The following is a 13,969-nucleotide window of genomic DNA, read 5'->3' on the forward strand; positions in this document are numbered from 1 at the left end:
GTATTAACTCTGCATGCTCCTGGAAAGTGGACTGCTAGCCACAGACCAAGTGTTGGGTCACATGACCGTTGGTCCCTCTACTGTCTAGAAGTGGGAGTAGAGTAAGGGGAGGTGAGCAAGGAGGAAAACATGTCATACACACACTAAGAACAAAACATCCAACTCAACACCAGGATACAGATGTATTTTTCAGAGATGGAAGGTCAAACTAAGTAGTATACTGCATTTTGCTGAGTACTGGACTCATTGATGTACTGCAACTGCCCCAATGTTAAAAACTGACTTTTCAACTCTAGTTACCTGTGTGACAGAACAAATAAAAGTGAACAAAACTTAACTAGAAAAAGGTTGCACGCACACATCAATTCTTCAGCAAGACCAATGGTTAGCGCAAACGATCACACGGCAGTTGAGGGCCTCCTGTCACATACCTTGAGCAACTGTAGCAAGCTTTCCCTTTTCTTCAGGGCTGAGCTGCAGCATTGTGTCTATAACAGGAAGAAGCCTCTCTCTTTCACTACCAGGTTTCAGGAAGATGAACCGCAGCAAGACATTCTTCAAGTACTCCAGGTTAGCTACAGACTTCTCTCGTTCCTGATTTCTTTCCAGTCTCCTTACTTCACTTTTGAGAAGCTGGTATTAGAGAAATTAGTTATCAGTGGATGTGGGGAACTTTTGGTGACTACAGTAAACTGAACACGCACATTCTCATCTTCTCCCTACCTCATGGAGGTAAAAGTGGAGCTGAGAGGGAGAGAGGACAGGTGAACAAATGAAGTGCTCTAGTCTGACAGCTTTCCAAACACCACCAAGAGCAGACGCGTCCAATGTAAACAGAGATTGCTGCCTCAGCAGCACAGGCATCACAGACATGCTGAGAACTGGGGAGTGATGGGAAGCACTAAGAGAGCAACCAGAACCACAAGCTGGTCCCACAAGTACACCTCCTCCTTCTACTCAGGACATGAGCTGAATGTGAGCAGGGGGAGTCAGGAAGCAGGTGGGAAGGTGGGAGGTAAACATCTGCAGCCTCTGCTGACCCCTTCCCCTGTCCTGCTTGCAGAGCCAGGCTATCAGGATGTCCAGAGCAAACAGTACTTTACCAAGACACGCTCAGTTCAGGAACACTAAGGAGCACCAGACTAGGTCTCACCATGTGGCTGTAGCTGACCTGAACTCTGGAATTTGTTATGTAGACCAAGCTGGCCTTAAAATAAGAGATCTACCTGCTCTGACTCCCAAGTGGTGGGATTAACAGTGTGTGCCTCTATGTCTGGCTCAGTTTCATTTTCCCAAAGGTTCTCCAGTCATTATGAAGATTAAATACTATAATTAATGTAAAGTGCAGGACTTGGACATTATTCTTAGGGGTTGGAAATATCTCATTTGAGCACTCTTAGCTGACTACAGTAGTCCTACATGCTTGTAATCCCAGCATTCAGGAGGTAGAGGCAGAATGATTAGGTATTCAGGGTCATCCCTGGCTACATAACAAGTTCAAGGCCAGCCCAGGGTTTGTCTCAAGAAATAGAAAGAGGATGGGGCTGGAGAGATGGCTCAGCAGTTAAGAGCACTGACTGCTCTTCAAGAGGACCCAGGTTCAATCTTGGCACCCACGTGGCAGCTCACAACTGTCTGTAACTCCAAGATCTGACACCCTCACACAGACATACATGCAGGCAAAACACCAATGCATAATAAAAATAAATACTGTAAAAAAAAAAAAAAAAAAGAAATAAAAGAGGGAGAGGAAGAGAGATGGGGGAGAGGGAAGATCAGAGAGGGAGAGAAAAGGGGGGAAGGGAAAGAGGGAGTGGGGGAGGAAAACAGGGGATAGAGGGAAGAAGAAGGGAAACGTCTTGAATTATTGGTGCTCCACTATTTATCTTTAGGATTCAAGGACATAAACTCATGTTTTACTTAAGTACAGAGGAACAATGACCTGTCAGTGTCTGCCCAATTGCTATACTTATGCTTTCTTCGAAAAAGTAGAAATTAAAAATATTTGTGTAACAATACAGAAGCAATAGTTGCTATCATGAGGAATCTAATCTAAAGAATCCAGGTGCTACAGATGCATCTGGAATGTGAACTTGTGAAATGGGGCAATACACACGAAGGGCTAGAAAAGCAACTGCCACAGAGCAGGTCAGGGTAGCCAGGCTCCGCTCGCACCTTAATCTGCTCCATAAGGATGGCGTTGGTGGCCTCTGTCTCCCGAAGCAGGCCGTTTAAGTGATCTGCACTCTTTGCGGTGGAACTGAGCTTCTCAGCCAACTCCTCTTTGGTAAATTCAGCATGCCATAAAGAGGGCTCTGCAAGATGCTGTTCTAAAAATTAATTTTCACAATCAGAGACTACAGACTCTAAATAAAAAATTAAATGTCTTACTTTGTAACATGTAAGTCTACTCTTTGTCATTTATCTATATGATATACCTCAGCTCAAGTTTCTAGTTGAATGTAGCACAAATAAGACCAAACTTCTGTTGTAGTACAAATAGTTTGGCTCTATAGCCTATAAGCCCCTCATTACAGTTTACACTTTTTACATTTTTTTTTTTTTTTTTTTTTTTTTGGTGGTGCTGGGGAGTGTAATCCAGGGCCTGTATCACGAATCTTAAAAGGTCTTATTAAATAAAAAAATATGGAGCCAAATATTGGGGTGAACGCTAAAGATCAGAAAAACAGAACAAGCCACAGCTAACCTCACCTCAATAACTTCTGAGCTGATCCTGTTTCCTCAAACTGGAAACCTCTGAGTCCTCACTCGAAAGCTTAAAAAGATCTCTAGTTCCTGGTCTTCACACCTTATATACCTTTCTGTTTCCTGTCATCACTTCCTGGGATTACAGGTGTGTGCTCCCATTCCTGGCTGTTTCCAGTGTGGCCTAGAAATCACAGAGATCCGGATGGATCTCTGCCTCCAAATGCTAGGATTAAAGGTGTGAGTGCCACCATTTTCTGGCCTCTATGTTTATCTAGTGGCTGTTCTGTTCTCTGACCCCAGATAAGTTTATTAGGGTGCACAATATATTGGGGGACACAGTATCACCACAAGGGCCTCACATATGCTAGGGAGCACTGGGTTCCCTTTGTGAGGTACTACTGGAAATGGCACCTAGTGGAACAAAGTTGGGTCACAGGAGGCGTGCCTTTGAAAGGGATGCTGGAAGCTTGGCTCATCTGTCCACTTCTTGGCTGCCATAAGGTACTCCACCATGATGCTGTGACTTGCCAGTGTTGAAATGCTAAGGCCAAGTGACCCTGGGCTGTAAGCTAAGGCAAAAATCTTTCTTCTTAAGGTAACTTTCAAGGATTTTGTTACAGTATCCCAGTGGTGACTAACACAATGTTGGGTATAAATGTGGTTCCAGAGCTTTAGAACGATGAGAATCCCCTTGAGTTATGAACAGTAATATTCATTACAGGTAAGAACAAAAAGATTATACTATATCTACTACAGAAAATTTAGTAACACTTCACTGTAAGGAATAAACTGAAATTGTCAATTTCCTGGAGACTGAGGCAATAATTCATTTACTTCCTAATAATTCATTTACTTCCTAATAACAATACAAGACTTCCCACCACCCACTTCTGCCTTAGCCCTATGCTTGTGTTAAAGGTTTTAGTTTTTAAAGAGATCTGTTTCGTACTATAAGCTCTTTTACTGGAACAGCTCAAAAACCATATGAAAATTAGAGTAGTATGTATCAAACAAGACAGCCAAGGTAAACCAGTCACATGAAGCAACCTACCAAGCTTGGTGTCAGGAGAACTGAGCAGCTGTTCTAAAGATGGAATGTGTGTGCCTGCCGAAGACACAGACTCGCTGTCGGTCGTCTCCATCCCTTCTCCCTCCTCTCGGGCCACAGTGTGCATGTCCAGAAGGGGCAGGTCTGTGTTTCTTCTTTCTCGAGGGTTTTTCAGAGGTTGGTGGGAAGAAGCAGGGCCTATCAAATATTTTAAAAGAGTAAGTGAAATTGTTAAAGACCAATAGATTTGATCCTAACAAAGAGAGCCAATAAAATTAAAGACGGCCTTGATTGTGTCCATCAAATGTTAAGGAAATTAAACAAACAGCAAGTAAATAAATGGTGTCTGAAGAAAGGATGCTAAGTAGTTATGAAAATTAAGTCATTTTACATTGAGCTATGCTAGTCACCCAACACAAACCATCCATCACTACTTGCTGCCTATGATGGACAGCTGGACAACACTTATCTTACCTAATGTGGGATGACTCATCCCTAACAGGCTTGAGGGCCAGCTGGCCCAAACCAGTAAAAAGATACTTTCTGAGAGCCAACCTGGGTCTGCCTGATGGTCTTAGCAACAGCAGCTGAGACATGATCTGGAGATGACCTGGACCAATGAGAGGCAGCCATGTCACACCAGCTGATGCATATTCATCAGACCTCCCCCCAGGGTGGGGTGGAGGGTGTATAATTGCCTCTTCCTGAATAAACTGAGCTTGTTATTTCCGACATTCTCCTGGAGTCTGTGTGGTTTGACTCTGTGCCTACTTGGCCCCCTCCCCCAAAGGGAACAACAGCACAGGACCCTGTCATACCTCACACCCCATACTTCCTACTGATGCTGTGTGTAGGCAGTCTCCATCACTGCCTGACACTGTCACCTTTGTTGATTAGTGTTGCCTGCTCACATCCAGTGTTCAGAGGCCAGAGTTCAGCATAGGGAACCAACTGATTACAGTTCATGGAATTCTTGGGCCTTTAATCCTAACATTCGGTTTACACAGTGAGTCCCAGGCCAGCCAGGGCTACATAGTATGATTTTGTCTCAAAAAAGGAAGAAAGGATTTCTTGCTCGCTTATAATGAACACTCACATGGAACTGTGAAGCTCCCATGACACTTCCAAATGCAATACTTGACTGACTACTAACTCTATGCAAGGTCTCGCAGCTTAATCCAGCATTTTTTTTTAAGTTTCAAGGTTCATTTCTTTTCAATACTATGAACTGTCTCCCCAGTCCTTTTAACACTCTGTAGCCCCTGGCCGCATTCCTAGAGAATGTCCCTGGGTTTCTGACTTTCTACCAGAGACAGGGTTTCTCTGTGTAGTTTTGGTGCCTGTCCTGGATCTCGCTCTATAGACTAGGCTGGCCTCGAACTCACAGAGAGCTGCCTGGCTCTGTCTCCCGAGTGCTGGGATTAAAGGCTTGAGTCACCACCACCTGGCTTACTTTTTTTTTTTTCCCTCCCCAAGACAAGCTTTTTTTGTGTAGCCTTGGCTGTCCTGGAACTCTGTAGACATCTATCTGCCTCTGTCTCCCAAGTGCTGGGAATAAAGGCATGCACCATTGCCTGGCTAAGTTTTACATAATTTAAATTAATTATTATTTAATTTTTAAATTATTTTGTATCTCTGGGTGTTTTGCACGTATATCTGTGTATCACATGTAGGCAGTGACTTCAGAGGCTGGAAGAGGGCACTGGATTCCCTGGGACTGGAGCTACAGATGATGTTAACCACCATGTGAGTTGCCGGGGATCAAACCCATGTCCTCTGGAAGAACAGCCAGTACTCTTAAACCATTGATCCATCTCTCCAGCCCAGTAGTTTACTTTCTTGTGAATTTGTGAACTACGTTCTTTCTTTCTTTTTTTTTTTTTTTTCCGAGATAGGGTTTCTCTGTAGCTTTGGAGCCTGTCCTGGAACTCATTCTGTAGACCAGCCTGGCCTTGAACTCACAGAGATCCCCCTGCCTCTGCCTCCCGAGTGCTGGGATTAAAGGCGTGCGCCACCGCTGCCCGGCTGTGAACAATGTTTGTTTGTTTATTATTTATTTATTTATTTATTTATTTATTTATTTATTTATTTATTTATTTATTTATTTATTACGTATACAGTATTCTGCCTGCATATATTCCTGCAGGCCAGAAGAGGGCGCCAGATCTCATTACAGATGGTTGTGAGCCACCATGTGGTTGCTGGGATTGAACTCAGGACCTTTGGAAGAACAGTCAGTGCTCTTAACCACTGAGCCATCTCTCCAGCCCCATGAACAATGTTCTTAAGTGACACAAACATGCTAGAACACAGAAAGTCAATCCTGCCACAAATATACACGTACTTCTTGTGGATGGCTCACTCTTGAGCTGGAAGAGCTGAGCTTCCACTTTGGAGAGTTGGTGCTGCAGGGTCTCCACTGTCTTTCTGTGCTCGTCCTGCAAATGTCGAACTTGGTCTCGGAAGCTGTTCCGGAGCGCTTCATTCTGGGATGTTAGCTGACACACTGTCTGGGAGTGTTCAGACTTCATCATGGTGTTCTCCGACTGAACTGAGCATAACCTAAAGGCGAAAGTTCAGTTCATGAGAGCCTTGAACTGCACATGCTGACTCAGCCTCTGTCAGCTGGATTCTCCAAGGGAAGCCCTAGAGCATCTACAGAACATGCAAAGCAACTTCTCCTCCATCTCTGAGGGATACTGGCTGCATTACAGTCTACATTACTCATTTTCTGTGCTCCACAGAGAGACTGTCATGTGCCTCAACAAAAGTAGGAGGCTTGCTTTGTGGTTCACTGAAAAATAATTTTTTTTTTTTAAAGTATAACCTGATCATATTTTCGGGCCTCAACTGGTAGAGTGCTTACTTAGCATGCAGGAAGCCCTGGGTTCAGTTCCCAGAACCATATAAACTGGATATATTAGTACAGCCTGTAATCTTAGAACATGGGAGCTGGAAGAGGAGGATCAAAAGTTAAAAGTCACTCTCATCTACGAAAAGAGTATATGAGACTAGCCTGGAATACAGAAAACCCTGTTACACACTTACACACACACACACACACACACACACACACACACACACAGTTTTCTACTCCATGTTATTTTATGTGGGCAGCTCATATAAACATAAGATTAATCTATCTATTCTATGTTACCTTGAACATGTGAAAAAAATACTTTTCATAAAGAAAGTCCTAAAGAAAATATCAATTTTTGAGTGAATTAGCATGAAACACTTAGGCATCAGAATTGCTGGATACCTTGTAAAACATGAACACCCGGTTTTCATACTACAGCTGCTGACTCTGTGGCAGTGGTCCTGGGAATTAGCTACTATCAACAGCTCTCCACAGAGTTTTACACTGTTAGGCTGACACCAGCTAGCAGACCTACAGTTTGGGAGCAACTACTGTTACTGATTTAAGTTTATTCTTTTCATTACTATTGTGTGTAAGTGAATGATGGGTGTGTTATGGGCACATATATGGCAGAGGACAATTCTGTAGAGTCAGCTGTCTCCCTCCACTTTTACCTGGGTTCCAGGGACTGTACTCATGCCACCAGGCTTGCGTAACAAGTGTCTACCTGTTGGGCCCCTTCAGCTGCCTGAGCAACTACTTTTAACAGTTTATTTGTACTCTTGTTATTTTATGTTTGGTTTTCGCAAGCTTCAACCAGAAATAAAATTTCCAGACGCATTTGCTCATTAAAAATTAGAAGCAATTAAAAAAAGAGTGAAAGCTGCCCTCTCCTGATTCTCATGCCTCCTGTCTCAAACCCGATTCCAAGGCAAACTGAACATTTTAAACTACTGAGAGTATAATGCATTAAGATTTGTTTTCTATCTGTTATAAATACATACACCATAATAAGTTGAATCAGATTTAGTGGCTAAAGAGGAAAAGGTGGCACACACACACACACACACACACACACACACACACACACACACACACACACATACACACACACACACAAACCCCAACCAAACAAAAAAAAACTTCATTGATTTTTTTCTTTTTTTAAAAAAAGACAGGGTCTTACTATGTAGTTCAGGCCAGACTTAAACTTGTTATATAGCCCAGGTCTCAAACTTGAATGGTGAGATTACAAGTGTATGCTACCATGCCTGGCTTTAGAAAAGGTTATCTTAATTACCAAGTTCATAGTCACTAATAAGATACTGTATATAGTGTTTTGCAAGCATTTTGTTTATAATAGTTATCAGGAATGTAAAGGGGGAACCATCAGCAGTCACAATCATTTTCTGAGGGCCGGGCAGACAGTTCAGCGGCATAGCACTTGCCTGTATTCAATCTCTAGCATCACACACACACACACAAAGTGCATTTCAGTAAGGCTTGTAGCCTGCAGGTGTTATCAACCACAGTTCTGAATTTACTAGGAATCTAGCTGCTTGTAAGTTCCCCACATGGAACTGGAATACCTATCCTGACAGAAGCTTATTAATCTGTCCCAGTTGTGACTTGGGTGTTCATATTAGTTGGGATCTGTTAAGTTATACAGACATTAACTGGTTGGCATAATTAGTGAATAAATACTTTAATGCTTTCTTATGGAGATAAAGGAAAATGCTGTTTTAATTTGACACTTGGGTTGGAAAACATTTTTTTTTTCTTTTTAAAGAAATTTCCTGATTATAAAGGCTGTAAGGAGGTGGGATATCAGATGAGTAGATAAATGTTAGCTATTCTCAATAACACTAAATATAAAACCAGTCCGAACGGGAAGCTTGGTGGTAGGTAAGGCAAAGTTACAAGCCTCTGTAGGCTCCGACTCCTCACTGAAATCCCAGGGAGGAGCACAGTGACCCAGGCTGCTTGCCAGGTACCAAGAGCATAGGTTGCTGCCGGCAGCCTTACTTTTCCCGAAGCTCGGCCTCTTTGGTCACGGTCTCCTGCAGCATCCGGTTGTGCCTCTCCAGCAGAGTGTCGTGCTCAGACTGCAGCGCCTGGAACTCCGATACACTGATTTGTAAACTATTTTGGCTGTCCTGTAACTTGATTTTCAGTTGGTCAATCAGCATTTCCAGGTGTTCCCTAAAACAGAAATAAATAATTTAACAATGTTTGTGATAGAGGGAAACCTCATTTTGTGGCTTCAAATATATTTGTTGTTTCAGTGACATACTCTTTTTACTGTGGATGATTCTAAAGGAAATATCACAAGAATTCAAGACTAGAATTAAAAGAAATTTTAAAAGATGCTATACAGATTGTAAATCATCAGGCACTATAGATTTTATAAAAATCTCTCTTGGGTTTATTAATTTAATTAATTAATTTGTTTGTTGAAGAGTCTTGCTATATAGCCCTGGCTAGCCTAATACTTGCTATGGAGCACAAAATGGCTTTGAATTTGTGGCAATCCTCCTGGCTCAGCTTCTTGAGTGCTGGGATCACAAAGCTTGGGCTTGTCTGAGTTTAAAATTCCATATTAAAATGAAATAGAACTTCATATGGTATCAGACTAGGCTATGTTAAATGTTATAGGATTATCATTAATTAAAAAACAATTTCACACAGTTCTATGGCAGCTGTTATGAGAATGGGATGTGAACTCAAAATACAGTGAAAGACCATACTTCAAATAAAGGAAGGTGTCAGTTTAGAATCAGAATAAAATCTTGGTGGAAATAATTAAAACCCACAACTCTTCCATAATGCATACATTATTAGTTCCTTAAAAGATGTATAAAAAACGGATATATCTTGGGGGGAGTGACATTCTCTAAGGTGACAAGTCTTATCCACAAGAAGCTCTAATAAAACAATTCATAAAAATAGGTTTAAGGGTTGGGGATTTAGCTCAGTGGTAAAGCGCTTGCCTAGCAAGCGCAAGGCCCTGGGTTCGATCCTCAGCTCCAAAAAAAAGGGAAAAAAATAGGTTTAAAAAAAGTATAAATCACTGGAAGGAACTTAAAGTATCACATTCAAGTAGTCTGAACTCAAGATTCAGGTATGCGCAAATGGTTCTTACAAATGATATTTTTACTAAGTGTATCAATACTTTATGATAGCTGTGGGTAAAGAAAGTATCTCATCATATAGAAGACTACAGACACATATTTAATGGACTCCTAAACAAAAAGTAACAGAATGCAAACATTACAGGACCATTAGTCCTGTTCTAAGCCCCAAAAGCAGGTATAAAGAGTATAAATAATCAACCTCTACTACAAAATCAACACATACACGCCACAGGTTGTTCTAACCCTCTCCCCCTCCCTCATCTCTTTTTGAGACTGGGTCTCACTATATACCCCTGGCTGTCCTTGAACTCACTATATAGATCAGACTGGCCTTCAACTCTCAGAGATCTGCCTGCCTCTGCCTCCTGAGTGCTGGGATTAAAGGTGTGTGCGCCACCACACCCAGCCCATCTCTTGTTCCTGGTATATTTTTGAACATTTACAAAATGGATCTGGATGCTAATTTTAAACTAGTATTAGCATACTGTTCAGATCAAATGAGGTGGTCATAAATACCATAATGTAAATTTAATGTTAATGCCTAAATTTTTACTATGTCCAGGTCTTATTAAGACAAGAGTCTATAGCTCACAGACCACATTCTGGCTTCACTGTGACTTTAATATCCCTTAGAGTATGCAATAATCCTCTTGGTATGTACTTTCCTAATTATCTAGAAATATGGTGACACCAAGAAATTCTCTGCTCACTGGTAATCACACCTAAAATTCCACTCAAAAGCAATAAAAATGAGACTTTTAACCAACTTGGGGATCAACCTGTATTTGTATGGGAAAAACCTTACCTTTCTTGTTTAGCTCCCTCAGTTTCAGCCTGAGACACAGATTTATTTTTCTGTTGTTTTAGAACGTTATGAACTCGGACTTTGTAGCTCTCAAATTCAGAGGTGACAGCAGCTTGTTCTGCCTAGAACATTTTAAAAGAGAGAGAAAACTGTCACGGTGACATATCCTTCTATGTCCTTTCAGAGGCTAATGAAATGAAGTAAGAAATTCTGTTTATGAAAATGAAGAAAATAGCTTATATCCATTTTAGCTTTTATTGATTCTACTGAAAGGAGTTCTGGGGCTGGGTATGGTGGTTCATCTCCGAAATCTCAGAACTCAAGAGGCTGAGGCAGGAGGACTGCTATGAATTCGAGGCCAGCCTGGCCTACACTGAGTTCCAGGTTAGTATGGGATATAGAATGAGTCCCTGTCTCATAAAACTAACAACAAACAAAACCCCAAAATACCAGAATTAACCAAAACAGAAACCTAGTCCTGTTGGCCTGACCCTTCTTAAAACCACCGACTCCCTGTTTCCACCACAGCGGACTAACTTATTACTGGCAAATTTTATGATGACACTGTTTGCTTCTATTACTTTATCATTTTTTTAAGCTATGATATGTTCTCTTTCTATAAATAGGAAAAATCGACTCTCAGAGCCATTATTCATTTGAATTTCACCCTCAGTACACAGTTAACACAAACAAAAACAGGTCCAGCCTATATTGTTTGCTCCCAGGGTCTGCGGAAGAGTCTAACAACCAGTCGAGGATTCTAATCTGAGGGATATTCAACGAATGTAAGCACACTGAGTTCTTTAGTCCATTCGCTTTATTTCTCTAGTCAATTCTATCTACAGTTTCTTTTCTGTTCTCTTACCTCTCAGTCCTTTCCCATGTCTATCTAGTTCTTTCTTTCTCTGTCCTCATCTTTGTTCTTCTCCATCAATTCTCCCCAGTACTCTCAGAGAACCAGTATATATACCCACACAGTATATAAATGGTAAAGCAATGTGAGGCTTGAATTTTTCAGGGTCGCAGAGAGAGGTGATAAGGACCCACTCATAAAGCAATTAATTGTCAGCTTCCAATTACAACCCAAAAGGGGAATGACTAAAGGGGAGTTCTCTGGTAGGGTCAACTAAAGGCTAAGATCAATTAGGGAATTTATATGCTCAAACTATAATCTAGAAATGGCTAGGTAGAATGTTAGGGGTCAATAAATCACAAGAAAGTAAACTGTCTTTGGCGCCGCTTTTCCCGCTTGTCCCGGCTGCAGCTGCTTTCTGATAGGAAGGGGGACATATGCTAGGTGGCTAAGCGACCTCTGTCAGAGTAATTGCTGAGGAGAAAATCTAGGAATAGCACCTGGCTGAGGAGGAATAACTTAATTTGCACAAGAAAGAAGCTTGGCACCTACTGCCTCTCTGGCCTTGTAGGCAATCTCCTTGGATCAGTGGGAAGTAACTGCCTTAACTCAGTATCTGGCAAATGACTAAAACATCATCCTAGGAATATGAGCAGTAAATCTCTTAAGTTAGGGTCTTGTGTAAATAACCTGGGGTGAAGGTAAGGAGTTGAGGATTTACTTGTTAGTGGCTCTTTTCTCTATCTGTGGGTGAGATGAGCTAATGTTTATTTCTCTGCATTTGTCCTTGGAAAAAGGTATCTTTGCTGAAATACTTTTGTCCGGAGAATGGCCCTGGCCAGATTTATGTTAAGGAAAAATAAACACAGCTGGGGACAGTTGTCCAATTACCCCAAATGTATAGGGAAAGCTGTGCCCAAGATTGAGATGCAATCGTGAGATTACATGTACACGTAACATGGAGATGCACAGTAAATGGGGAGAATCATAGCTGTTATTGCACAAGAAGTTTACAACAAGAGACAGCCAGTTCATTCAAAAGGCAGTAATTCCATAACGCCGTGCGTGATGGTTTCCTCTAACAGAACCCTTAGTTCTGATAGGCTGACCTTCTGAACTCTAGTTGTCACTGCTGTATACTCCCATGGACTTTTGCTACCAGTGGCTCTCAATACACAGTGGTGAAAGTCAAATCGTGTGTTTCTGAAGCGATCTTTAGACCCCACATTACCTTCACGATCACTTAGGGTAAAAGAGAGAACTCTGACAAAGCCACAGTAAGTAACTAAAGGCTTTGTATATTGAAGCCAGGGAAGTAGGCCCGATGGCCATTCTATTAGAATGCTGCAATTATTTAAACCTCAGAAAAAACTGCAGTGCTTTCTCAAAAGTCTTTTTCTTTAAGTAAATATGTGACATTTTTACACATATAAATTGCAAAATATAAATGTAAGTAAGGTAAGTGTACTCATGGTTTTCCTTTTTAAAAAAAAAATGCTGGTAAGAGCTAGGGAGATGGCTAACAGCTAAAGTATTAGCGGTGCAAGCCTGAAAAACCTGAGTTTGAGTTCTGAAACCCATGTTTAAAAAAAAGCCAGATCAGAGATGCATTTACCATCCCTGTGCTCAGAGAGCAAATGAGGAGACAGAGACATAAGTGCAAGGGCCAGCTGGCCTGGCGGACAAAGTGCAGCAGCAGCAACAAGAGAGACACTGTCTCAACAAGGTACAGAACCATCTCACAAAAACTGACCCCTGACCTCCACATATACATGGTGGTACATGTGTGCTCACATTCACACAGATGTAATTACCCCCCCCCCCCCACTACCCCAATGATGTCAGACTGTCATGCTGTTGGGTTTAGAGCATCTGCTAAGTGCTCTTAACTGCAGAACACTGCTAAGGGGAGCGTGGCCCCGCAGTAAGGAAATCCCGGTGGTTTGGGTCTTGAAGGACACACCCTGGCAGTACGGCTCTCTTCCTGCAGCGCTGCCACCCTCTGCTGGTATGCACTCAGGGTGCGCTGGTGCTGTTCTGCAGAAGTCTTCAGGTGTTCGTGGATTTTGTGTTTCTCAGACGTTATCTCAGCCAGCTGAATCTGGGGAGAGACAGATTAAATGGCACAACTAAGTGGTAGATTGTTTTCAGGTATATAATTATCATCAGAAATAGAGACAGCATGAATAATGCTTTCTCACTATCTGGTTGATTTATTTTTTTATTAAACTAGTATCTGCACAATTAAAGACTACATATTTAATGTTTAATTAAATACCACCAGACATTATACAAAAAAACACAGCAAATATTCGACCACCTCATATATTGCTTCTTGCAATTGTATTTTTAGAGGATTCAGATGAAGTTTTGGGCCATGTTTATTTTATATGCACTATTCTAGACTATTACAGATCCTCAAATACATGATGGTCATCTAGCTTGAGCTAGGCAGTATTACTAAACTTTACTGCTTCTGCTTCTTCAAAATGTTGAGTAATCTTTCTAAGTATTCCAAAATGGTAACTTTTTACCTGATAGAAATTTTTCTTTCTTTAAA

At 41.5% G+C, this 13,969-nt stretch overlaps 1 protein-coding gene across 1 annotated transcript in view; it reads right to left on the reverse strand.

Annotated features, from left to right (window-relative positions):
- Gcc2 (GRIP and coiled-coil domain containing 2) overlaps window positions 1–13,969 on the reverse strand; it is a 41,395-nt gene that overhangs the window by 6,331 nt on the left and 21,095 nt on the right. Inside the window, exons 16-22 of the mRNA XM_052744958.1 lie at window positions 13,373–13,510; window positions 10,557–10,678; window positions 8,643–8,819; window positions 6,102–6,319; window positions 3,761–3,955; window positions 2,176–2,330; window positions 432–633 (exon numbers count right to left, since the gene is read on the reverse strand). Of these exons, the coding sequence (XP_052600918.1) occupies window positions 432–633; window positions 2,176–2,330; window positions 3,761–3,955; window positions 6,102–6,319; window positions 8,643–8,819; window positions 10,557–10,678; window positions 13,373–13,510 (1,207 nt within the window). The remainder of the gene's footprint in view (window positions 1–431; window positions 634–2,175; window positions 2,331–3,760; window positions 3,956–6,101; window positions 6,320–8,642; window positions 8,820–10,556; window positions 10,679–13,372; window positions 13,511–13,969) is intronic.

This window comes from Peromyscus californicus, unplaced genomic scaffold (genome assembly GCF_007827085.1).
Source record: "Peromyscus californicus insignis strain IS unplaced genomic scaffold, ASM782708v3 Scaffold_19__1_contigs__length_69161282, whole genome shotgun sequence".
Classification (NCBI taxonomy): Eukaryota; Metazoa; Chordata; class Mammalia; order Rodentia; family Cricetidae; genus Peromyscus; species Peromyscus californicus.